General features: G+C 39.3%; 1 protein-coding gene across 6 annotated transcripts in view; it reads right to left on the bottom strand.

Annotated features, from left to right (window-relative positions):
• PTPRM (protein tyrosine phosphatase receptor type M) overlaps window positions 1-25,924 on the bottom strand; it is a 795,639-nt gene that overhangs the window by 311,123 nt on the left and 458,592 nt on the right. For all 6 annotated transcript variants that reach the window (XM_058692682.1, XM_058692677.1, XM_058692679.1 and 3 more), the window contains one exon: window positions 2,477-2,785. In XM_058692682.1, coding sequence (XP_058548665.1) covers window positions 2,477-2,785 — 309 coding nt within the window. The remainder of the gene's footprint in view (window positions 1-2,476; window positions 2,786-25,924) is intronic.

Below are 25,924 nucleotides of genomic sequence, written 5' to 3'. Positions count from 1 at the left end.
CAATTTTTTGGATTAATACTCAGTAGTAGAATTACTGGATCATATGTTAATTCTATTTTTAATTTCTTGAGGAAACCCCATAATGTTTTCCACAGTGGCTGTACCAGTATATGTTCCCACCAACAGCGCACAGAGTTCCTTTTTCTCCACATCCTTACCAACACTTGTATTTCTTGTGTTTTTGATTTTAGCCATTCTGACAGGTATAAAGTGACATCTCATTGTGGTTTTAACTTGCATTTCTCTGATGATGAGTGATGTTGAGCATCTCTTCATGTGTCTATTGGCCATCTGTGTGTGTTCTTTGGAAAAATGTCTCTTCAGGTCTTTTGCCTGTTTTTATATTGGATTATTTGTTTTCTTGGCACTGAATTGTATATGTTCTTTGTATATGTTTGATATTAACCTCTGTCAGCTATATCATCTGCACATATCTTCTCCCATTCAGTAGGTTGCCTTTTTGATGTTTTGATTATTTCCTTTGCTACGCAAAAGCTGTTTATTTAGATGCAGTCCCAACAGTTCAATTTTCCTTTTCTTTTACCTTGCCAGAGGAGACATACCTAGAAAAATGTCTCCACAGCTGATGTCAAAGAGAGAGGACTCGACTAAATAAAATCAGAAACAAAGGAGGAGAAATAACAGAGATGCAGGAGTATTTTAAACATGTTTTGTGGCTGAGTAGGCAACATTAGAATGGGCAAAAGCTGGAACCACCAAGGAAGGTTAGAAATTTCAGCATGTAGGGGTGCCTGGGTGGCTCAGTTGGCTAAGCGTCCGACTTCAGCTCAGGTCATGATCTCACAGTCCATGAGTTCAAGCCCCACGTCGGGCTCTGTGCTGACAGCTCAGAGCCTGGAACCTGCTTTAGATTCTGTGCCTCCCTCTCTCTCTGCCCCTCCCCTGCTCACGCTCTCTCTCTGTCTCTCAATAATAAATAAACATTAAAAAAAAATTAGGGGCCCCTGGGTGGCTCAGTCAGTTAAGTGTCTGACTTCTGCTCAGGTCATGATCTCACAGCTCGTGGGTTCGAGCCCCGTATTGGGTTCCGTGCTGACAGCTCAGAGCCTGGAGCCTGCTTCGGAATCTGGGTCTCCCTCTCTCTCTGCCCCTCCCCTGATCATGCTCTGTCTCTCTCTGTCTCAAAAATAAAACAAAAACATTAAAAAAATTAAAAAAGAAAAGAAATTTCAGCATGCAATAACGAGGATCCGGATATAGGTAGTGGAAATTGAGAGAAAAGAACAAATTAGTATTTTGGAAGTAGAAACAACAGGAGTTAGAACCAAATTAAGCATAGAAATATGGAAGTGAGGGTCAGAGGTGGCCAACTGATAATGTTGACACCTTATTCCACTTTTCTGGAAGATGACCAAGAACTCGGAGAAACAGAGACGGGGCCCCGAGTCTCAGCCCTGATTGGGTGACCTGAAGGAAGCTAATATTCCTGACAAAAATAACTGCAGTGAGACAACTATTTGAAAGCAACCAGCACAGGCAGGGCTTGATGGGGCTACAGAAAAGAAAAGAGAAGTCTGTGGGATGAGCTCATCATTTACTCTGGCTGGTTCCCATAATCGGTGATCAAGGATCACTACATAATCAGTTGCATGAAGAAAAAGGAAAAAAGTGAAATATCTTTTGCCCAGGAATAAGTAAGTGTATTCACTTAATGGGCTTCTCAAGTTCCTTGCCATCTTATTCTGATGCCTGGCAAAGAAATTTTAGGCCAGATATATGATATGCTACCACCATATTTTATGTGCCATATGTACACGTTATTGTGCGCGAGGGTCCCCTGTATGATCAATGTAAAAGCTCATTTGTGTCCATGCTCTGGGATTCAATGGATAATTTTACTATGTTAAATTATTTTAGAGGTTTACTGCAACTCTGTATTTGCTTTCTTTGATGAGTTGCTAGTGACATGCACTGCCTATTTGTTAAATCCTTGTTTATTGAGGTAATATCCAATTATAATATTGGTCCTATGGGAAAGTATCATCTATTCCATGGCCAGCAACCTAATGAGGTAATTTCCCAGCACTGTGCTGAAAAGCAAGGGCGGCCTCTATTTTGTGCTGAATTTTTATCTGAACTATGAAATATGTTTCAGAATGCCATGTAAATATATTTAAATAAGCATTTCATATAATCTCCTATCCAAACAACAACTCTTAAGTCTAGCATGATAATAAAATTTGAATGAAGAACTATTTAGAGCAATGTAGAATAATTACACATAGAAAGGCAACTGTACGACGCATAAAGAATTAAAATAAACTTCTGTATCTTTACTCCTTTACCCTTTTACATCGGTGCTTAAATTCAGAGGCACAGATACACATTTATATTTTTCAACACAGTAACTCATTCCTTCACTTTCATTACAGAGATCTCAACCTAAAAGAAGTAACGGGCTGTTTCTTTGAAAGAATATGTATTTCATGTAAACATATCATTTAAAAGTACTTACAGTCTTCATCTGTCTGTACTATGAGTTCCTGACTTTCTTTCCGTCCCTCGGGATTCATGAGGATGAGTTTCACGCTGACGTTGGTGTATGGTGAGAGGTTAGTGATCGTATGTTGAGGGTGTGAATTATCTGTGTCCCAGCTTACTTCTTCTCGCACTTGTTCCTGCCCTCCCACTTGGTAACAGTAGTGGACCGTGAGATTATAGCTATGGCAGCGAGTTACATTATATCCGAATGGCTCCCAGCGGATGGTGATTTGTCGAGACTTGACTTCCACCACTTCCAGTTTTCTTGGGCCACGCATGGGATCTAATACAGAAAAGAAAAGGAGGAACAAGAAAACAGAAGAGAAATGAATTGTAAGAGGTCGGTGAAGGCCAGATGTCACAGATAGTCTTAGTTGTCCCGAATATCTGGTCTCTTCCATGATAACGAAATCCCTAAATCGTAATTGGGCATAAGGCCACCCAGAATAAAGAGCAGAATATTCAGTGGCTTCTGCAGCGAGGTGTGGCTCTGTGTCTAAATTCTGGTGATTGGCGGGGCGCCTGGGTGGCGCAGTCGGTTAAGCGTCCGACTTCAGCCAGGTCACGATCTCGCGGTCCGTGAGTTCGAGCCCCGCGTCAGGCTCTGGGCTGATGGCTCGGAGCCTGGAGCCTGTTTCCGATTCTGTGTCTCCCTCTCTCTCTGCCCCTCCCCCGTTCATGCTCTGTCTCTCTCTGTCCCAAAAATAAATAAAAAACGTTGAAAAAAAAATTAAAAAAAAAAAAAATTCTGGTGATTGGCATACAAGATGAGATCGAGAACGGTTTCTGGGAGGCGTCCTTAAAAGGAGCTCACCATCTTTTCTCCTTCTTCCTTCCTGTGTGCTGGATTGAGGATATGATGTTTTTCGCTCATGCCAACAGGATGGGCCATGAGGCACATAAACATTAACCATTCGAAGCAATGATGAAGGACCCAGAGTTTCTAATAATCACTGAGTTACCATTCTATCCCTGAACTGACAACTTCCAAAATTTTCATTAGAGGGAAATACAGTGCTTTTCTTTAAGGCTCTTCTCTCAGGCTCTGACACATGAAACCAATCTCAATGTGAATTGACAAATATGTTTTATCTTTTAAAATTAATTTACAATTACGTAATTGGAAAACATAAGAGAAAAAGCTTGAGAATTCAGCATGAAATAACCTAACAGTTAGAGAGCATAAACCTCTGAGCAGGACTCCAGGCCTTTTCTGCATTTTGATTTGCATAGAATTTCATGCAATTACTCTACAAGCAGTTCTTTCCTATCCCTGACAACGTCTTCGTATTTATTACTGCTGAGCCCAAGCTCCAGATACAGTTTCAAACTTAGAAATCTAAATGATTTGCAGGGACTATATAAGTATTTTAAAAGTTTTAAAAGAAAGAATATATACAGAGAAAGCTTTAACTTGTTCATGAGATGATGATGAAAACCACAGTACTAAATACATAATATTTGGGGTGCCTGGGTGGCTCAGATGGTTAAACATCTAACTCTTGATTTCTTACGGTTCGAGAGATCAAGCCCTGTGTCAAGCTCCTTGCTGTTAGCTTGGGATTCTCTCTCTCCCTCTCTCTCTGCCCCTCCCCTGCTCATGCTCTCTCTCTCTCTCTCTCTCTCTCTCTCTGAAAAAACAAACTTTACAAAATAAACATGGGGTCCCTGGGTGGCTCATTCCATTAAGCATCCGACTTTGGCTCAGGTCATGATCTCATGGTTTGTAGGTTCAAGCCCTGTGTTGGGCTCTGTGCTGGCAGCTCAGAATCTGGAGCCTGCTTCAGATTCTGTGTCTCCCTCTCTCTCTCTCTGCCCCTCCCTCCCCTGCTTGTGTGCTCCCTCTGTCTCTCAATAAAATGAATACATGTAAAAAAGATACATAACATTTATTGAGCACTTACTATTTGCTATACACTTTTCTAAGCAATTTACCTTTTGTGGATTTGCTCATCTAAAATGCTCTGTTTTGGACTATCCATAAATATACTTACTCCATATATTCTGACTTTTTGTTTTCCTGAATTGTGGTCATCACACATGAATGTAAAGAGATCCATGATTGGTAAGGGAAAATCAGCATGAAAACTTGAGAAATAATAGCTATTTACTGTATGTGCACTTATTCTGTGTGACTTGCTTTCTATACAGTCTCTATTCCTCAAAGCAATCCTGTGAATCAAGTGCTTTTCTTCCCAATATACAGATGAAAAAAATTGCAGCCAAGGTGGGTCCAAGAACTTGGTTCAAGGTTTCACTATGGCTCTTGAATTCATATATGTCTGACAACGAACCGTGTTGCTTTAACTCTCTACTGCAGAGTATCTACCAAAATAAAGAAATTATTAGATTTAAATTAGAATGTTCAAGATATCCCCAAACCCACCTAAAACATGACCACAGACTGTAAAATATAATAAAGATCGCATGTATTTAATCTTTGAACAAAAGTGCTTTGTGAAGATTCTTTCCTCTTCTCTTTCTAATTCCATAGAAGAGGGGTCTATGACATGTTCCCCATTTCAGCTTTGCCAGAAAACTCTATCTATACTTTGTGGCTATTGGAGATTTGTCTGGACTAACATTGAAGTTCATTTCTTGATTTCTGTTTGTGCATAAATTCCTTGTTTTCTCCATCACTTAGGACGTAGGGAGAACCTAGAACTACTAACTACTTCCTTTCCTGTGACCTCCAACAAATGAAAACACTTCAACGGAAATGATACCTTGGTTTTATATGTGCAAAATGGGATTTATCAGCCAGATATCTGCTCAAACCATAAAATGAGGTTAATAATGATCATCATGCTACTCTGTCCTATAGTAATTCTAGGAACCAAGGACGAGTGAGACAAAAACTCCCCCAGAGAATCCTGAGTGGCATCCTCATGGAATGCACCTTATTACTAAATCAATGTCTTATATTTAAATTGCTAGTATTAGGGGAAATATCATAAATAAGTTATTTGTAAATAACATTGACAGTTTTTTCCAGTCTCATGAAGTTTTGCAATGTAAAGGAAATGTCTAATTTTATATAATGCTTTGTTAGTTGAATGTTTACAAAACTTTTAATATGCTCCAGATCCCTTATACATAAACAGATTAACAAACATCTCTTTGCCCCCTTCCTTATTAATCACAGGTATCCAAGAGAACTGTTCTAAAGCATTTTCCCAAGGTTTTCATCAATTCTGCTTACTAATAAAATGACTAAATGTTTCAGATATTAGTTTAAACAAGGCAGTTCTAACTTAATTTCCATTAAAAAAAAAAAAAAACTACTTTCTATTACATAAACAGGCCTGCAACATTTCTTAGTCAAGAAAATACACACATGGACCAAGTTCTTAGTCGAGAAAATACAGGCGTGGACTAAGTTCCAGGAATGAAAAAGCCAAGGGTTCAGTCTATTTACTGGTCAAGTTTTCTTGAAATGCATGCTGGCTTCCCCTCTGTTAATACCTCTAAAAATTCCATCATGGTAAAATCATGTCTCAAACTTCCCATAAATTTGTCAAAGAAAACAGCTAAGCCTAGCACAAAACAACCACATCTGTGGCCAAGGTTCCAGAGTTGCTACTGTCAAAAGGGGTAACTAGCAGACTAGAGACAGAGGCTGTTTGAGGTCTAAACCTTAGATGCAAAGAGACGTGTGCTCATTGGCTTGAATCTTCAAGATTCTGGTTCACCCCCAGAACAACACTATCTTACAGAAGCTGTTACAAACAAGATATCACCATTTATGTTCTCTTGGGCCTTTGCCTCGAGTATAATGCTGTTGTGTCTCCTAATATGTCCATGCCAAAATGGCAGGGGCACATCATATCAACAGGGGGCAGGGATGAATGTCACTTTATTGCTCCATTCCAGCCATCCCCTGACTTCTCCATTAGCGGAAAACTTAAGAGAGAAATTGAATCAATACCATGATGCAGAGGCTCCTGGGTAGCTCAGTCAGTTGAGTGCCCAACTCTTGATCTTGGCTCAGGTCATGATCTCGTGGTTTGTGGGATCAAAATCTCCTGCACTGATGGTGTGGAGCCTGACTGGGACGTCCCCTCTCTCTCTCTCTGCCTCCTGCCCACCCTGCTCACACACACACACTCTCTCTCTCAAAATAAATAAGTAAACTTAGAAAAAAATACCACAACACAGGCATGAGGTCCACCTTAGATGGAGAGCTGTCATTTCTCTCACCAGGGCCAGAAGGTAAGAATTAGTTAAGTGAGATGGGAAAATGGGAGCTGGTAACATAAACTGAACGCTGTGAGTTGCCAACTACCTGTGATGACATTCTTTTTTGAGGATAACGTTGACAGGGTAAGTACAAGGACTAAGGGAATCTGACAATCCTTTCAAGTCATGCTAAGCCAATGGCCTGATTTTATTGCTTTTTTTCGTTTCTTCTGCCATTCTGAAAATCAAGCTCCGATCCAGAAATGGTGTATAATGGTTACATCTTAAGTTAGTGTTTTATAGAACCTTTATCTTCAATGCCTCTGCTGGAACCATTTCGATTAGCGCGCTGCTAAGTGTGAATGAGGCATTCCATGGGGACATTTACTCCAGTGAGTTATACTGATGATCGCTGCAGACTTTGAAGGGCATTGTTGTAGAAATATATCACACCGTAGGCAGTAAATGGCAACTTCATAACCAGAAATGTGTAATTTCAGCCGGCTAATTACAACTCATACTGCATTTCTAGGAGCAGAATGTGAGCACTGCCAAAAACACTTGGAATATATTACTACCATTATATATGCACAAAATAAATCTCTTAGGGTTAGATAACAGGGTAATTAATTATATTCACAGGACCACTAGGCAGATATTTGCTTCTGTTTCCTCATGATCCTGGAGATGCTACTGGGGATGCGAGTCGCTTCCAAGGCCGTTCTTCTTCACACTCACACCCTTGGCCCACACTGGACTGGGTCTCATGACAGGCCCCACTGGCGTGAATCATGAGGCCAGGCGGCCCAACCTGGGCCCAGTGACTCACGATAAGAGACCAGAACAGCCTCCCTGAGGAGAGCAATGGCTGTCGTGCCTGAAGCTTAGGCAGGGAGTTCTTACCGCTTCCTGGGCTGGCGGCAGCATTTTTCATTCTGTTCTCTTTCTGCCAGTTCCAGCCAGGTTTCATGCGGAGAAGTCTGACAGTCACAGTCCTGACCTGGGGGACCAGCAAGCCCAGTACTAGCCTCCGGCACTTTAGCATCCTATTTAATCAGTGATCCTGGCTCCTTCTACACTCAGTCCTGTTTTCCTACGAATAAGGGCAGAAACTGACTGGGAGGATCAATTTCCACTGCAGGTTCAATTCACAGCTCATTTCTCTGGAACTCTGCTCTTTACTTCTATTACAACTACGGTGCTTTTTCAGAAACTCAATTTCAGAACCTGTGAGAGATATTTGGGTGTAATTTTAGGATCCTGTCATTGACAATCAAATACATAGATTACAACCAATGCTCCCGCTAACAGGTTTCTCTTTTCTTCCTCTTCATGAACTATCCAGAGGTCTATTACAATAAAAGCGGTAACAACCAGAATGGCATGGTAGGTCCCCTTTGGCACCTTCAGCTACTGTGTTTCTGCCTTGTCAGTCACACAAAGGGAGGCAAAATAAGAATGCAACAGCTTTCTTTACTAGCCAGTTAAATCAGAGCAAATACCTGTTTAATTAATATTATATTGGCTTACCCAAGCACTCGATATTCCTAAGAAGCAAAGATTCCAGGCACACAGCACTGTTTTCAAGTGACATAAATATAGTCTTTGAGTCAGTCAATGTTTTCCAGAGTTTAAAAAGTGTCCCTTGTCAGTGAAGTTGAAATTTTAATTCATAAAATTTATTAAATTTAATTTATGCTACCTTACAGGCATCTATATATCTGGGATGTAATTGTAGAAGTTAAAAGTCACCATATGAATAGCCTTTTCCCCCATAACACTTTTCACAGGTATCATGTGAATTGTTTTTGGATTGTCTCATAATTAAAATCAAGAAATGTACTTGAAAATTGTCTATTTTTCTGAAATATTTCACACAATGCTACATAGAATGGTTTCTTGCCAAATACAAAAAAAACCTAAATTTCAAACATCATACTTATTTAAGAGATGAAAAACAGGCTCACTGAACAAATGAATGGAAGTATAGCAGTGCTAAGGCTCGCACATAATCAAACATTCTCCTTCCTTCCTTGGTCGAGGATGGACATATTCTTCACAGTGTCCCATGTGCTTTCCAAGTGTGGGTTTGAACTTGGCCTAAATGATAAAGGTATGTAATCGACTGGCCCATGTTGCTGGAAAATGTACTATCCACCTACCACTTTTATTGATAGTTTTCATTTCCCTCCCAGGAGAAAGCCGAAATTCCTATTCACATTGTAAGGAAAATGTGAAGGATTCTTGCATGACAAAGTGACTACTCGAAGGTGAGACCCTCAGGAAGGAGCCCGAGGCTGCATACACACACACTAACTAGGAGCAACCACTTACAGCCTGGGGGAGAATTCTCTAGTGGTGTCAGGAGATACTTGAAAGAACAGAGTGGGAAGATGCTTGTTTAGTGTTTGGTTTGCACACTAAAAAAAAAAAAATTCTATCTACCTATCATCTATCTATCTCAGGTGTTTGGTTAATCACCCAACGTGCATGCTTTTAGGATAATTTCACCAAATCTTTCAGGGTAATATTTTTTAAACAATTTTTTTTAATGTAACGTTCTTAAGTAAAGTTTGTTGAAAGGCAGGTGGAAAAAAGAGGCAGTGAACAATTTACTGTTGACAACTTCTGAAGAAAAGAAATTTATGCATTGACAAGGCACTCAATAGCAATAGCCTTTGTCATATTTTATTCTGCCTGCATTGATTAACTGCACAGAATAAGGCCAGAAGTCCCACAATGCTTGAAAGACGTTATTCTGTTAAGCATGAGTATTCTTTTCATTGGCGTTAATTTAAGGTCGTTGAAATTTTAAGTAATAAAACCTTGGAAAAGCATTGAAAAGTCCTAAGTAAAACAATCACCTGTGCACCTACTAACATCAAATGTGTTTTTGTGTTTTGCCTCAGATCAGTTTTTACGAAAGAAATAAAACACTACTGATATAAATTCTTGCCACTTTCCTGCAAGCAATCCCAAGGTTATTATGTTTCATTCCCAGACATGTTTTTATACTTTCCTTACATATATCTGGGATGATTACAACTTTACATAAATGCTACCATTCTTTGCAGCTTGAAAATTCATTCAATGTTAGCCAAGTTTAAAAATATAAATCTAGTTATAATTTTAACTGGTGTATAGAATTCTATTAAACAAGCCATAGCTTACTTACAGGTCCCTCCATTGAGAACAGATAGGGTGAGTCTACTTTTTCTCTGTTACAAGCACCGCACAAGGAACATCCTCGCACACATGTTCCTTAGCCACCATTTCCCTTGATAAACATAAAATGTGGGACTCTTGGCCTGTAGAGTTTGTACATCTTCAAGTGTACTAGATAATGCCGAACTGCTCTCCAAAAGGAAAACAACATTCAGACGTTCCTTTCCCCTCAGCGAGATTCTATTTCAAGGCTAAAAAGCTAAAGCCCCTTCCTGAGGCGAGATCTTGAATTATTGGTATTGGTTCCAGTAAAATGTAAATAAGCAAAGTCTACTATGGGACCATTTTAGGAGCTGTCTCATTTATATGATATAATCTTTGAAATGGAAATGTATTATGTACAGAACTATCTTCCTTCAGCGATAGCAACTCTGCATGGCACGTGTTTATGTTAAGAGTCTCTCCCAATAACCATTCATCACATCATATTATGTGGATCTGCCCAAAGCAAAATAAAAAATTCAAACTCACCACATAGAGAACTAGATAAATTAATGAACTGATGGATAATATATCCACAAAATAATTGTTAATTTTTCTGATGACAACAAAATGGCACATCATTTACTATGAGGGACTCTTTCACTTCCACACAACTAGATCCAGCATATTTATTTTTTTTATTGCACAGAATGTAATGTATCTCCAGTGGCACCTCAGACCGTGTTCCCTGTGGACAATAAAATAACATGATAGCTGCCTACCTCCTCTCTGCAACCTAAAGAATAACCCTTGGGCCAGGGGCAGCATAGGGAAAGCTAAACCTGAGGGCTCTAGGTTAATCTCAGATACTTGGAAGTAGCTCAAGTCAACAGTAGTAGTCAATAGTCAGTACTGCCACTTGGATTCCAGGAGACAAAAACACAAATGTTCTCGGAAACAAAATCATTCCTAAATACGGTTTTCAAAGATAAAGACCAGCCAAATATGAGCTCATTAGTGGAGATCACTGAAATTCCCCAGAAAACTGCCACAGTGAGTCAGCAGAAACAGGAAACAACAGATGTCGATGTAGACGAAGAATATAAAATGGGAGTACCACTTCCAAGTTTAAAAATGTAACCACAAAAATAAGCATGCCACCATGGAAAACAACCAGCTGGATTGTGAAAACAACTAAATATAACTTTTAGAAATAAAAGATTAAAATATAACAAAAACTCAAAGGATGAATAAGACAAGAAGATTGGACACAGCTTAAGAGAAAATTAATGAACTAGAAGATATATCAGAGAAGAATATCCAGAGTGCAGCACAGAGAACCAGAAACAGGAAAGCAGTAGAAAGTAGGAAAGAGAGATGCAGAACAGAATATGAGAGGCTGACTCATTTCTAATCTCGCCGGGAGGAGAACAGAGAGAATAGAAGCAGAGGCACACTACCTGAAGATATAATGTCAGAAATTTCCAGAACTGACAGAAGACATCAATGAAAATATAAAGAAAGCATAACATGCACAAATTAGGTACAGAGTTAGACATCATGTAGTTTAACTACAGACACCAAAATCAAAGAGAAGATCTTAAAAATATCTGGAGAGAAAAGACATATCAGTTACAAAGTAATAGCAATTAGGTTGACAGGAGGTTTCTCAACACATCCATGGAAGGCAGAAAATGGGAACAGTATATCCAAAGTGCTGAGAGAAAACATGCCAACTTACAACTGTACATCTAGCAAAATTGTCTTTCAATAAGTAAAGGTCAAAGGATGATTTCAAAGAATCAAAACTGAGGAAGTTTACTATAAATAACCTACATTCAAGGATAAACTTCAGGAAGAAAAAAAATGATGCTTGAAGGAAAGTCGGAGATGCTAGGAGAAATGAGATGAGGAAAAATATCTAAATTTGTATTCGTAAACTAATAATAATATCTAATGTGAGAGGTTTTAAAAATAGCATGGAATTAAACTACTAACAATAAGCGTAGTGTAGACAGAGAAGGCAATGCTCAGCGTCGGAAGAGTACAAGATCCTTACATCACTGGGAACGTGGGGGTTTAAGTTATTAATTATAGGCTTTTTTAAAGTATGCGGGATGGATTTTCTACAGTAAACCACAACAAAAATAGCAGTAGGTGACCTTTTGCAACTATAAAGAATAATAATTTTTAGAAACCTCATACATTCATAGGAAAAACAAATAAGTCAAATGCCTATACGAGCAATTCTACTTGTTGGTAGAAACATGTCCAGATACATCACAAATCACAGTAAATGTAAATGGAAACTTGTCAATTAAAACATCCAAAGAGTTACACTCAATGTAAAATCAATACCTTGCTATATGTTGTTTAGAAGGAATAAATCTAAGACACTTGTACATGGAAATCTGAAAGTAAAATCCTATTAAAAAAAAAAAAAAAGGTGATTGGCAAATACTGACCATAAGAATCACAGAATAGGTGCAGTAAGGGACACAGAGAATCATTACATAATGACAAAAGTTTTAATTCATCAAAAGAAGAAAACATTCATCAAAAAGATAAAAGAACTGTAAATTCTTAGGCACCCATAAGATAGATAGCCTTAGAGTGTCTGAAGCAATTGATATCTTAATACAAAACCAAACAAGGATAATGTGTATGAGCAACATATTTCATTCATGCATCGATGAGTAAATTATGGACAAAATATTCAAATCCACCGTATACGTAAAAATGATAATACTGCATGACCAAGTTAGATTAATTAGGATGGCTTAACATAAAATGTCTATAAATGTAATTCATCACATTAACAAATTAAAGAAGAAAGACCATACGATAGTTTTAACAAATGCAGAGAAGTATATTTGTCAAAATGTCCACTCACTAGAAGGAAAATTAGCAAATTAAGAACAGAATGAAATTTCACATGGCTGCATCAGCAAGTATTGTTCTGAATGGTAACACACAAAGGAACCACACAAAGATGCAAGCTATCGCTGAGTCTCCTGAATATTTTCCTGAAGGTTCTAGCCAATGTAGTAAGAAATAAAAGGTATAGGGGCGTCTGGGTGGCTCAGTCAGTTGAGTGTCCGACTTCAGCTCAGGTCATGATCTCATGGTCTGTGGGTTCAAGCCCCGTGTTGGGCTCTGTGCTGACAGCTCAGAGCCTGGAGCCTGCTTCCGATCCTGTGTCTCCCTCTCTCTCTGCCCCTCCCCCACTCTCACTCTGTCTCACTCTGTCTCTCAAAAATAAATAAATGTAAAAAAAAATCAAAAAAAAAAAAAGAAATAAAAGGTATAAAATTTGAAAGGGAGCGTGCCTGGGTGGTTCAGTCAGTTGAATGTCTGGCTCCTGATTTTGGCTCAGGTCATGATTCGGGGGTCGTGGGATTGAGCCCTGCATCAACGGCATCAAACCCTGCGCTCTGCACAGCGTGGAGCCTGCTTAAGATTCTCTCTCTCTTTTAATAATAAAAATAAAATAGAATTTGAAAAGGAAGAAAACAAAACTCAAGTTATACACAACGTAAATGTCAGCACACACATAAGATCTACAAATTATAAGAAGCAGCAAATGTTTAGCAAGGTGTCTAAATATACAATTAGTGTTAAAATCCTTCATAGGGGCACCTGGGTGGCTCAGTTGCTTGAGTGTGCGACTTCGGCTCAGGTCATGATCTGGCGGTTCATGAGTTCGAGCCCCACATTGGGCTCGCTGCTGCAGCCTCTCAGGGCAGAGTCCACCTCAGATCCTCTGTCTCCCTCTCTCTGTTCCTTCCCCACCTGTGCTCTCCCCCAAAATAAGTAAATATTAAAAAATCCTTTGTATTTCTACATATTAATAACAAACTGAATCACCAATTTTACAAAAGACAATATTCACCAAAGGACCAAAATATGTAGGTGACTCAGGAACAAATCTTGCAAAAGAACAATAATAAAAATCCAAAATTCTGTTGAAAAGCATTCATGGGACTCAAAATAACTGCAGAGCTAGATCATGTTCATGAACAGGCAGACTCAACATTGTAAAAGTATCAGCTCTCCCTGAAGTACTCACTGGAATCAGTGCAATTCCAATCAAAACCTAATTAGGGTTTTGAGAAACTTGATGAGTTGATTCAAAAACAAATACACAGCCAAGGCCCCCAAAGAGCCATAACACTCCTGACCAAGAACGGAGTAGAGAAACTTGTCCAATTAGATGGCAAGAATTATTTAAGCAGAGTGGTATTGCCGAAAGAACAGGCAATATTCTGCATTGGAAGAGTTGGAAGCTCAACTGGCTTAGCCACCCAGGTGCCTCGATAGAGGCGGAAATCCTTATTCTGACTCCTGGAATAAGGACAGTTAGTACTGGGGAACCTGTGGATCCACATCAGAAAAAAAAAATAATGAAAGGAAAATTCCTATTCTTCACCCCACACCACACAAAAATCAATTCTTCCTGAAATTAAAAGCTTAAAGATGAAAAACTGAATGTAAAATGTATGCTAAAGTATGTGGGTGGTTATCCTTCTGATCTCAGGGTGAGGAGATGCTTTTAAAATAAGAAACAAGAAAGCACCAAGTGTCAATGAAAAGCTTAATTGTTTATACCACATTAAAATCAAGAACGTATGTTTATTAAGCTGTACCATAAAAAAGCTAAGACATCATCTTATTCTTGTAAAAAAAAAAAAAAAAAAAGAAAGAAAAGAACAACCAAATAGACCAAGGACAAAAGATATAAATAGGCATTTCATAGAAAAGTGAAAAGGTACGCCACTGGGCAGAAAATCTTGGCAACCATTTAACAAAGGACATATATCCAGGATACAGACAGAATGTCCAGAGATCACAAGAAAAGGTGGTAACTCAAAAGAAAAATGGGTGGAAACTAAGAACACGAGTTTCACAGAAGAGGAAAAAAATAGACCATTAACATAAAAATATGTTCAAGCTTCAGGGGTGCCTGGGTGGCTCAGTGTTATTAAGCATCAGACTCTTGGTTGCGGCTCAGGTCATGATCTCACAGTTTCACGAGTTCGAGCCCCACGCAGGTCTCTGGGCTGACAGCATGAACCCTGCTGGGGATCCTATGTCTCCCTTTCTCTCTCTGCCCTCCCCTGACTCGTGCTGTGTTCTGTCTCTCTCAAAATAAATAAACAAACTTGAAATAAAATGTTTAAAATATGTTCAAGCTTCATATTAACCTGAGAAAAGCAAATTATTGAAGGTTGTAGCAAGGTTCCATTTTATACCAAGCAGATTAGCAGAAATTGAGAAGTCTAGTCATACTAACTGTTGGCAAGATACAGGTTTACACACATACCACTAATGAGAATGTGACACGGGACAGCTACAGAATGCCTGGTATCATCTCATAAGACAGATATTTGAATGCCCTGCAACCTAGGAGTTACAGATTCAGGTATACGTCCCGGAGTAACACTTTAAAACTTCTCTGATAATAAGAACATTCTGGAACACTTTTAAAATATCAGGTTTCTTAGGCCTTTTCTCAGAGATTCTGATTTGGTGATCTTGTATTGAACCTACACAATCTGCATCTTGATGAAGCAGCCCAGGTGAGTCTTATCCCCAGAGAAGTCTGGGAAACAGGCCTAGAACCCTGCTACCTAAAGTATGGTTCTCACACCAGCAAACAGGGCCACAACATGGAGGCTCATTAGAAACGCAGATGTCCAAGCCCACCTCTCACCTCCCAGAGTGGAATCTGCCTTTGTATGATACAGCTTAAGAAGCTCTTATTTAGATTATTTTTCAGAGTGAAGGCTGGGTCCGTAGGTCTTATACTCAAACTCACATTTGTTTTAAAGAAAGAGAATAGGGAAGAAAACCGAAGAACGAATTTCAGGTCCAAAGGTGAGGGCTGTATTGTGCAAATTTTTTGTTGCAAATTCACAGGAGTCTGTGTAACTGCAATACAATGTAAAATCCATTTGACATTGTAGCAAAAGAGTTTGAAAGACACATCCCTGGAGTCATTGTTCCCCATGGGCACCAGGAAACGCCTACAGAAAAGGGCTTTTTAGCAGCACCGTTGACAAAGGAAGAAGAAAGCAAAGTGTGGAAACCCAATTATCTACTGACCAGAAAACAGTCAAATACTCATACAATGGAAAATTACATGGTGGGGCACCTCGGTGGCTCAGTCGGTTAAGCGTCAGACTTTCAGCCCAGGTCATGATCTCACGGTTCGTGAGTTTGAGCCCCGCGTCGGACTCTGTGCTGACAGCTCAGAGCCTGGAGCCTGCTTCGGATTCTGTGTCTCCCTCTCTCTGTGCCTCTCCCCTGCTCATGCTCTGTCTCTCTCTGTCTCAAAAATAAATTAAAAAAAAAAAAAAAACGTTAAAACAATTAAAAAGAAAAAAAAGAAAGTTACATGGTAGAGAAAATGAAAAAAGCAAAAACGAACCTTAGAAGTACAGAACTGGTACAAAACTCAAGTCACAGAAGACCACTGGGATATAGTTTTATAAAAGTGAAAAAAAAAGCAAAATACAATTGTTTAAGCATACATACAGATGTGATAAAACCACCAAGTAAGACAGGAGCAAAGGAAGACTTGACATGAAAACTCCGGACACCAGTCACCTCTGACTTGGAGGCGGATGGATGCAATGGGAAGAAGCATGCAGTTAGATTAGATGCAGAGTTTCTAGGGCTGTTCTGCTTTTAAGCTGAGGTGTCCATTGTTCTTATGCCACACAATTTATGCAGGTTGCATATGTTCTTTGGTTTCTATCAAATATTATATTATAACTTCAAAAAAGATTACTATAGAGAAGCCATGAATATTCTGGAAATGTTGTTGGCTCTCTGAAATTTTTTTTCTGGAGAATAGTGGATCTTTGGTTCTCATGGGTGGAAGACTATGATTATTACTAAGCAGACTTGAGAGAGGCAAGATAATATCTCATTAAAGGTTTAGCCATTCTGGGGGTGCATGGGTAGCTCATTTGGTTGAGCATCTGACTCTTGATTTTGGCTCAGGTCATGGTCTCACAGTTGGTAAGCTCGAGCCCCACATCGGGCTCTGTGCCAACAGCATGGAGCCTGCTTGGGATTCTCTTTCTGCCTCTCTCTGCCTCTCTCTCTCTCTCTCTTTCTCTCTCTCCGTCTCTCTCAAAATTACTAAATAAACCTGAAAAAATATTTAACCATCCTGGATAGACACCCCGGCACCCTGGATGGGGACCTCTGACTTGAGAAGTATCACAAAGCCTTCTTCCCACAAAGTGTCATCAGCTTCACAGCAGAAGGCCTTCATCCCTGAAACCTGACCTTTGTGTCCTGCAAGCTGTGTCTCAATCCTGTGCTCGCCGCGCTCTGACACTCATGGTTCGGGTGTTACGTTCATTCCCCCTGCCCAAACTTCTGAACCTCACTCTCTTTCATTCTCGGATACTCACGGGGAGGTTTAAAACTGAATTTGGGACTGCCACAGTAAGGGAGAGCACCGGGGAAGGTAACTGCCCAAGGCCATGGCTAGCCCATAAGGTATCTTTGTGTAAATTAGAGAGAGCGCCTCTTCCTCAAAGCACTTTTTGTCATCAGCCGGAAAGCTGCCACAAAAAAATACGCACATTTATGCAGCTTATGCTATGAATAGGCACTGTGTGTTTACACAATTCAGGACTTGCACAACTGTATGCTGTGGCCTTGTTTGAATCAGCGTGTGTGTGTGTGTGTGTGTGTGTGTGTGTGTGTGTGCGCGCGCGCGCGCGGTAGTCAAAATGTGCAAGTTACGTGATTAAAAAGATATGCTTTCTACCTGATATTTATCTATATATATATATATACATATCAGATGCTACACATGTTAAAAGTTCTTAGAGAAGACATTTTAGTGAAAAATTTCAAAACTCATGATACACCAGGTCTACAGAAATAAATGTGCTGTGAGGTAGCATATTGACAGAGGTATGTGGATTTTTTTCAGCCAATTAATACCACTGACGCCTTTATCAGACTTCAATATTCATATATACACGGAAAGCACTACAATTGCATTTTCACAAAGGTACGATTCTAGTTATTTCTCCCTAATCTTATCTGCTCCTCATGCACTGCCAGGATGCCTTTCATTTGTGACAGTTCATCTGAATCAATCAGAGGACTTCTAATTGATGCTCTCTTCTCATACGAGCCAAAACCAAAATGTTTTCATTAGTCACTCACAACTATCAGATTCCCACTTTCTGGGGCACCTAGGTGGCTCAGTCAGTCAAGCATCCAACTCTTGATTTTGGCTCAGGTCATGATCTCATGGTTCACGAGTTCAAGCCCCGCATCAGGCTCCATACTGACAGTGCAGAGCCTGCTTGGGATTCTCTCTCTACCTGTCTGCCTTTCTGTAAAAAAAACAAAAAAAACCAAATAAACTTAAAATCATTCCTGCTTTATGCACCATTCAGGCAAATCTATATGCTGTAATCCAAATATGGTTCTCCCTCCAAAATTAATATCTCTGTCCTCAGTAATAGTCACCTTTTTATCTGCCAAAAAGTATCCTTCCAAACTTAATGCTTTTCAAACGTGTTGAAAATCAATCCCTTTTACCCTCTTACGACTATTTCTTCTTAGTTAAAATAAAAACTCACAGACATCCATAGACCCACATGGTCAAAACTCTACCGTTCATATGTTGATTATGTTTTATTGTGTTGCATAACAACCAAGTTTGTTCAATACTGCTCTCACATCTAGTAAGAATGCTTTATCCTTATAAGATGCCTATTTGCTAATCAACACATTTGATAAAAGGATACTAACACAGAACGGTAAATGACAGGCATCCAGCTCAGTTACTTTGTTTTCCTAAGTCAATCCAGGGAACAACTCCCTCTCTTAAGTATTTACTGATGTTCTACAAAAAAGCCCTTCCAAGTTCTGTGTGTTGACTTGCATCTCTGTTTCACTTTATTGCTTTAAAGAAGTCATGCCATAAATATGGCTTCCACTAATCCCTGACCTTGTCAATATTTTGGCCTGAGCTCCCTGGTGACATTTCCAAAGTGTCAAGTTCATCCCGATAGAAGGAACATTATCACTCTACAGAAAAATTAGAATCTTCAATTGTTTTGGTGCAGCTGGAATGAACAAACCACAATTCATCCTATAGATGAACTTTACAAGAACACTTTTGTATGAAATAAAAATGAATCTGCAGTAAAAGACTTCCTTGGTATTAATTTCAGACTACATAAAATAGGAGGAGGCAAAATTATTTCCACAGAGTTTTACAGAACTGTCAAAAATTGGTTTGGAATGGGTTTTGACCTCTTCTGACCCTTATCAATCTGTGAGACCCACAAAAAGCTTTGGGAGTTTAGATGTGCTGTTTTACCCAGAGCAAAAGAGTACCCCAACCATTCACTCTTGGTTACAGAAATAATGTGACTCGTGTTGGAAAAAAGTCAATCATATACAATTTTAGTTCCACCAATAGGAACCATCCTCTCTAGTTACTACTAAGCAGATACATATTATTTAAAACATTTTTACCTGTTCTGAGACTCCTATTTGGTGTTTCTGATTGTTTATGATTGCATAGTTTTCTGTTTGAGGTTGTTTATGAGTCTGGGCAAATGGTTCCACAAAAGACCACTCCACTATGCTAGATTGATCACTATCCTAGGATTCGTCTTAGCTTTTACCAAAAACTTGTTTGGGGGAAAAAAAAAGCTTTCTCCAATTTAGAGTCACATATGATAGATAAGGTTGTAATTAAAAATCTGTTTTCCATCCTTCTAATCTTCTACGGACACCTGGAATAACGAGAACGTAGAACACACAGTTCTAGAAGGACTGCAGGTTGCCAACATCCTACTCAGGATTATAATTGCAGGGCAGGCAGAGGAACTACCATGAAAAGAAATGAACCAGTTTCTTTTATTTTAAAGAGGTAAGAAGAAAGAAACCAAATAACCTAATTGGAAATGATTTCTGTTCCCTTAAACAACAAAAAACTTAAAAAAGTGTTCTTTTTATAAAATGTAGTTTACTTTTCTGCTGAAATCTCTCCAGATTTTGCTCTCTTATTAGTACCACTTTAGCTACCCTAGAAGTTTTTGTGTGGGGTTATGTCATTTTCCCACCTTTATGACTTTGCAATGCTATTTTTCTAAACTTTTCACATAGTAAGATCAGGTAATATGAGAAAGCTCAATTTTCTGATCTAAAAAATGGAAAGGCATCATCCATGTCATTGCAAATGGCAAGATTTCATTCTTTTTTATGGCTGAGTACTATTTCATAACACACACACACACACCCCCCACATCTTCCTTATCCATTCATCAGTCAATGGGCACTTGGATAGTGGCTATTATAGATAATGCTGCTATAAACATAGGGATGCATGTATCCCTTTGAATTAGTATGTTTTGTATTCTTTGAGTAAATATCTAGTCATGTAATTTCTGCATCATAGGGTAGTTCTATTTTTAACTTTTTGAGGAACTTCCATATTGTTTTCCAGAGTGGCTATATGTTAACTGGAATTTAAATAAATAAGAATAAAAGATGTGTTTTGTGTGTGTGTGTGTGTGTGTGTGTGTGTGTGTGTGTATACATGTATATACACCTTTTTATTTTACCTTTTTCTTACAGCAATGAAGTAGTATCTCATATGGTTTTGGTTCTCATTTTTCTATTGGCTAATGATGTTAAGCACTTTTTCTTGTGCTTACTGGTCATCTGTATATCCTCTTTAGAGAAATGTCTGTGCAAATCTTTGGGCCATTTTTAAGTGGCTTGTCTTCTTATTGAGTTCTAAGAGTTCCTTATATATTCGAGATGCCAGTCTTTTATCAGACATGATTTACAAAAAGTTTCGCCCTTTCTGCACATCGTCTTTTCATTTTCTTGATGGTGCCCTTTAAAACACAAACATTTTAAATTTCATGATGTCCAGTACATTTTTTCTTTCATCACTTGTGCTTTCACTGTCGTATCAAAAAAACCTCACTGACAACATGGACCCTACTTGGGATTCTCTCTCCCTCTCTCTCTCTGTCCCTCCCCTGCTCATGTGCTTGCTCTCTTTCTCTCTCTCTCCCAATAATAAATAAATAGACCTAAAAAAATGAAGTATTAAAAAAAAGAAAATAAACTGACTATAAATGTAACAACGGTTTATCTAAACTCTCAATTCCATCACAATGATCTGTCTTTCCTTATGCCAATGCCACACTGTCTTGATTACTGCAGTTGTGTACCGAACCCATTCTTTTTTTTTTCATTGAAGTACAATTAACAGAGTGTGATATTAGTTTCAGATGTGCATTATAATGATTCAACAATTCTATACAATTCTCAGTGTTCATCAAGATAAATGTACTCTTGATCCCCTTTATCTATTTCATCCATCCCACCAACCGTCTCCCCTCTGGCAACCACCAGTTTGTTCTCTGTAGTTAGGAGTCTGCTTTGTGAACTAAATTCACACATCCCCCTTCCATCCCTGGGAAATCCAAACTCTCTTAACCCCAACCTAGGGGAGGTCAGTTCATCGGTGGTTGTAGAAAAGAATATCTGTGTGCTCAGGATCACATCCAGAAGAAGTTGACCAAATATTCTCACTTCCTTTTTCAAAAGTCCTCATTCTGAGTCACCTCTTCTCACATGGGAAGGAGTGAGAGGGACAAAGATTTTGTGACCAAACTCCAGCCAGGCTCCCCTGAGCTCTTCCTCCCCTAGGCCTCACCTTGGCCTGTAAAGACTTGAACAAACACTCAAGGCTGCATCCCTAGGTGACCTGTCTCCCTTAAAGTGCCTGCCTGAGAAGACTCAAGGCTGCCCATAGAACTGATGGTTGTTCCAGTGACACCTGAACACAGGGCTCCTGTGTCCCAGCCTCTGGGGGAGGGGACCAACCTAACCTGGATAAGTACCAGTTGGCAAACCGTATGGGTGTCATATGGACCAACATACCCTTCCAGATTTTTGTAAATGTTTGCTTCCCTGACTCAACTAAACCCCTGCTCAACCCCTTCCATTCTCCCTTTAAAGGCCCAATTGTCTCAAAGCAAATCCAAGTTGAGTTTAATTCATGCTGGATTCTTTTCCCTATTGCAATAGTACATTTATGATTAAAATCTGTCTTTACCACTTTAGTGTCTGGATTTATCTTTGCTAAAAGGAAGGACAGGCAAGGGCCAGGGACCAAGTCCTTTCCCCTCTATGAAAGCATCAGGAGTAGAGAATAGCCATTCCCCAAACATAGATAATGTAAGTAAACAAACAAACAAACAAAATATATAACATAACCAAAAAGAAAAGGAAAAAAGAAAATCAACATACTATACACAGAGCTTATTTCTAATGTAAAACACAATAGCAAGCATATTTTATCAAGACATTAGTATAGGACCAAATAATAGAAAACAGAGATAATCCAGGTAGAATGGACCACAGATAAATGACACAATGTCAGGTGATCACATGCCATGTCTATATTGTAGACTAAAACAGAAGTGTCAAGTTAACATTAGGAAATTCTATCATTGACTAGCAAAGTCCTAGGTACAGAATGGGATCCAGGAAAATATGAGGCGTATTAATAAGAGACAGGGTCAGGCACTGCAGTAAGACAGGCATCCAGTTGCTTGACATGAAGTATAAGTTGAGATCCGATCTGCTCACTTATCACTAGGGTAGAATAAGTTGATAAAGCAGCCTGAACAAAGTGACGAGGTGATGAGCGGCATGTCCTAGCCATGAGGTCAGTCAAGGTCCTGGAGATGGTGAAGAATAAGGGAACCTGCTACAGGGAGTGGAGTTCTGATGAGCCTGTGAAGCAGACATGGGTGACCAGCCTGTGGCCAGCGGAGGATGGACTGGAGGGGGAAGGGTGCAAGGTCAGAGGTCCCACAGGTGGACTTCATTGGCAATGGTAAGCTCAGACTGTACCAGGAGAATGGCCACCTGAGAAACACGTCTTGGAAACACAAACCATGAAATGTAGTTGATTAGATGGTCAGGGATGGGAAAGAAGGATGGGACAAGAGACAGGAAATACACAAATAAGAAAATCACTCAAACCGAAGGCAGTCTTTCCAGGACAGTGACAAAGGGGGAAGGGCTTGGGTCGTGATGCATCTGTTTTCTGCCTGTGCAGTGTTCACAGAAGTCCACAGTGTCCACAGCATGGCACTTAGGGTAAACCTGAAGTTCAAGGTCAAGGTTAAAGGGCAGGAGGTTATGTGACTGTTCAAGCCAGTAACATAGATGGCGGTTCCAAGGAAAAGCATTTACAAGGACGAGAGAAATAAAGGAAAAGACCCCATTAGCTGAACTTCATTTTGTTTTGATTTTAGGTTTTCCTTTGAAGATACCTCAAGGCATTTACACTCCCATATGAAACCCATAGTAATAAGATATTAAGAGTTATAATTTTTAAACCATTCATTCTTTGATACATGTCCTTTTCAATATATTAGTTTACAATAGGTTTTACTTGAGTTTTAAAAGAAGGTAAGTTACAATAGGTTTTACTTGAGTTTTAAAAGAAGGTAAGTTTTTAATCGAGCGAAGAATTTTCAGCTCTGAACTAGAGTCAACTGGTATTTGGATTTTTATATTTGGTACATACTTAATAGTTACACATTTTAGAGAATGCCTCATTTAAATTCTAATGTATTTTAATAAGGAATGAAAGGAAATATCACCCAGTATATTTTTTTTCTTAAATTACCCCTAGTGCTTGATTACTCCTCCACAATCAAAATCATGTCTTAAATATGAATGATACAAAACAAGACTACATACAGCCTGAATGCCTAACAGAGGGATTTTAGCTGCTTGTTTAAAATGACATACCTAGCTATTCAGTAATCACTTTATAATAACCCCTTTCATTTCCAAATCTACTTAGCCATCAGGCAGTAGTGAGCGAAAAGCTGGCAGCAGTTTTTACAACTGCACATTAGTTTTACATTTCATGACAAGCTAATTCTAGAGAGTTCTAAAGAGAGACAAGCATGGGTTCTTGTGATTTTCTTTCCTTTGCATGAAGGAAACATGTGTCTAGCTGCTAAACGAAAGATAAAAGACTACAGACATATACTTTTCACTTCACCCTTATGTCAGAGACAATTTGCCTCAATTATACCCCAGGTACTGTGGTACATATCTCAGTCAACAAAAAGTAAGGAGGCTGACAATTACCCTTCGACTCAAGCCAGAGACTTGCAGGGGTGCAGAATACCAGCCAAAACTGAACTTAATAATGGCACAATGACAGGGTCTTCATAAGAGGTCCTGGGTTTAAGGGGCACCTGGGTGGCTCAGTCACTTAAGTGTCTGACCTCGACTCAGGTCATGATCTCACGTTCGTGGGTTCAAGCCCCATGGCAGGCTCTGCACTGACAGCTCGGAGCCTGGAGCCTGCTTTTGGTTGGGTGTCTCCCTCTCTCTCTGCCCCTCCCCTGCTCACACTCTGTCTCTCAAAAATAAACATTAAAAAAAAAGAGGTCCTGGGCTTAAGAGGTGCATAAACATAATGAAGAACTTCAACCTACACATTTTAGAAGGCAAAAAACATAACCACACTGAATTAAAAATGATATATATGCCGGGCCACTTTTAAGTTGGTACAACAAAGGCATTTCAATGTAGGCTATTTAACTTAAGGTCATACCCTAAGATGCCCCTAATTAAATTCAAAGACCCATCTAGTGTCGCATGTGTGTTCGTATCGCCCCAAATGGCTGAAAGAGTAAACTGATTTCCAAGGCATTAGTTAAACCAATCCATGAGCCACACCTGAACAATACTTTAAGCTCCTGGTTTAAGCTTTGAAGGTTGCCATGAAAATCACCTGGTAAGATGATAAACCACCGTATAAATCTTCTCAGGTTTCAGCTGCTCCAGCCTTGCCAGGAGAGCAGAGGCACAGATGTGGTTTATAATGTTGTACACAAATAAATGGGATATGCTATTTCATACATCAGTCTGAAGAAGATGTGGCAGGACAGTCAGTTTCCAGCCGCTAACACAACTGCATTAATTCAAAGTCATTATCCCCAGCAATGTTAGCTAAGTCGAGAAGACAAGATTGCACTGAACCAAAGTGACAAGACTACAAGGCCATATAAATCTATGCTAAAGAAATGTTATCGATTAATGGTTCATGGCCGCCTAGCGGAGTTAATGTTTTTCTAAATGGATATATTCTGATATGTAGAATCAAGCTGAGCCAAGGGATGTAGAATGAAATCAGCAATGGCAAATTAACTCTCAGATGCGGGAATTGATAAATGAATGATATTCGTCAGATCAACTGGTGAAAGAAACGTTGAACTCATTGCATTCAGGCCCAGAATGAACAGAAATAGCTCTCTCGCCACACAATTGTGGTTCACTGTTTTAAACATCTGGCAACAGGGCAGAGCAGAGCACAGTGGTGAAAACTGAAAAACTTAACATTAAAAGGTAACACATGAAAAGAAATTCACTTTTACTTTTTGACTGACTCTTAACTCTTTTCCTGCCTCCCCCTATGAAAACCTGTATCACTCAAAACAACCTGTGGTTCTTTTCCGGTGGGGGGATGGGTGAAAAAGGGAATGGGGATTAAGGAGGGCACTTGTGATGAGCGCTGGGTGTTGTCTATGTGTGGAATCACTGTATTGTACACCTGAAATTAAAACTACACTGTATGGGGGGGTGGGAGGGGGGGAGGGTGGGTGATGGGTATTGAGGAGGGCACCTTTTGGGACGAGCACTGGGTGTTGTATGGAAACCAATTTGACAATAAATTTCATATATTGAAAAAAAACAAAGAAAAACAAACAAACAAACAAACAAAACTACACTGTATGTTAACTGGAATTTAAATAAAAACTTAAAAGAAAAAAAAAAAAACGACCTGTGGTTCTTTTCTATTAAATTCTATCACTACCAATGACCATGATGTATATCCTGTCAACTCCAAGTCAGCTCTTGGTTGACTTCCTAAATCATTTTAATGGTAGCACAGACTGCTAGCCCAAGGCAACCTTATACCTATTTGTACCCAATCATAGTACAGGAAGTAGGAGTGGCTGGCTCTCCCTTTGGGGAATCACCCAAGTAC

The sequence above is a fragment of the Neofelis nebulosa genome, chromosome 11, assembly GCF_028018385.1.
Source record: "Neofelis nebulosa isolate mNeoNeb1 chromosome 11, mNeoNeb1.pri, whole genome shotgun sequence".
Classification (NCBI taxonomy): Eukaryota; Metazoa; Chordata; class Mammalia; order Carnivora; family Felidae; genus Neofelis; species Neofelis nebulosa.
Note: the sequence above shows the minus strand (reverse complement) of the source record. Positions and strands in the feature narration are given on the sequence as shown.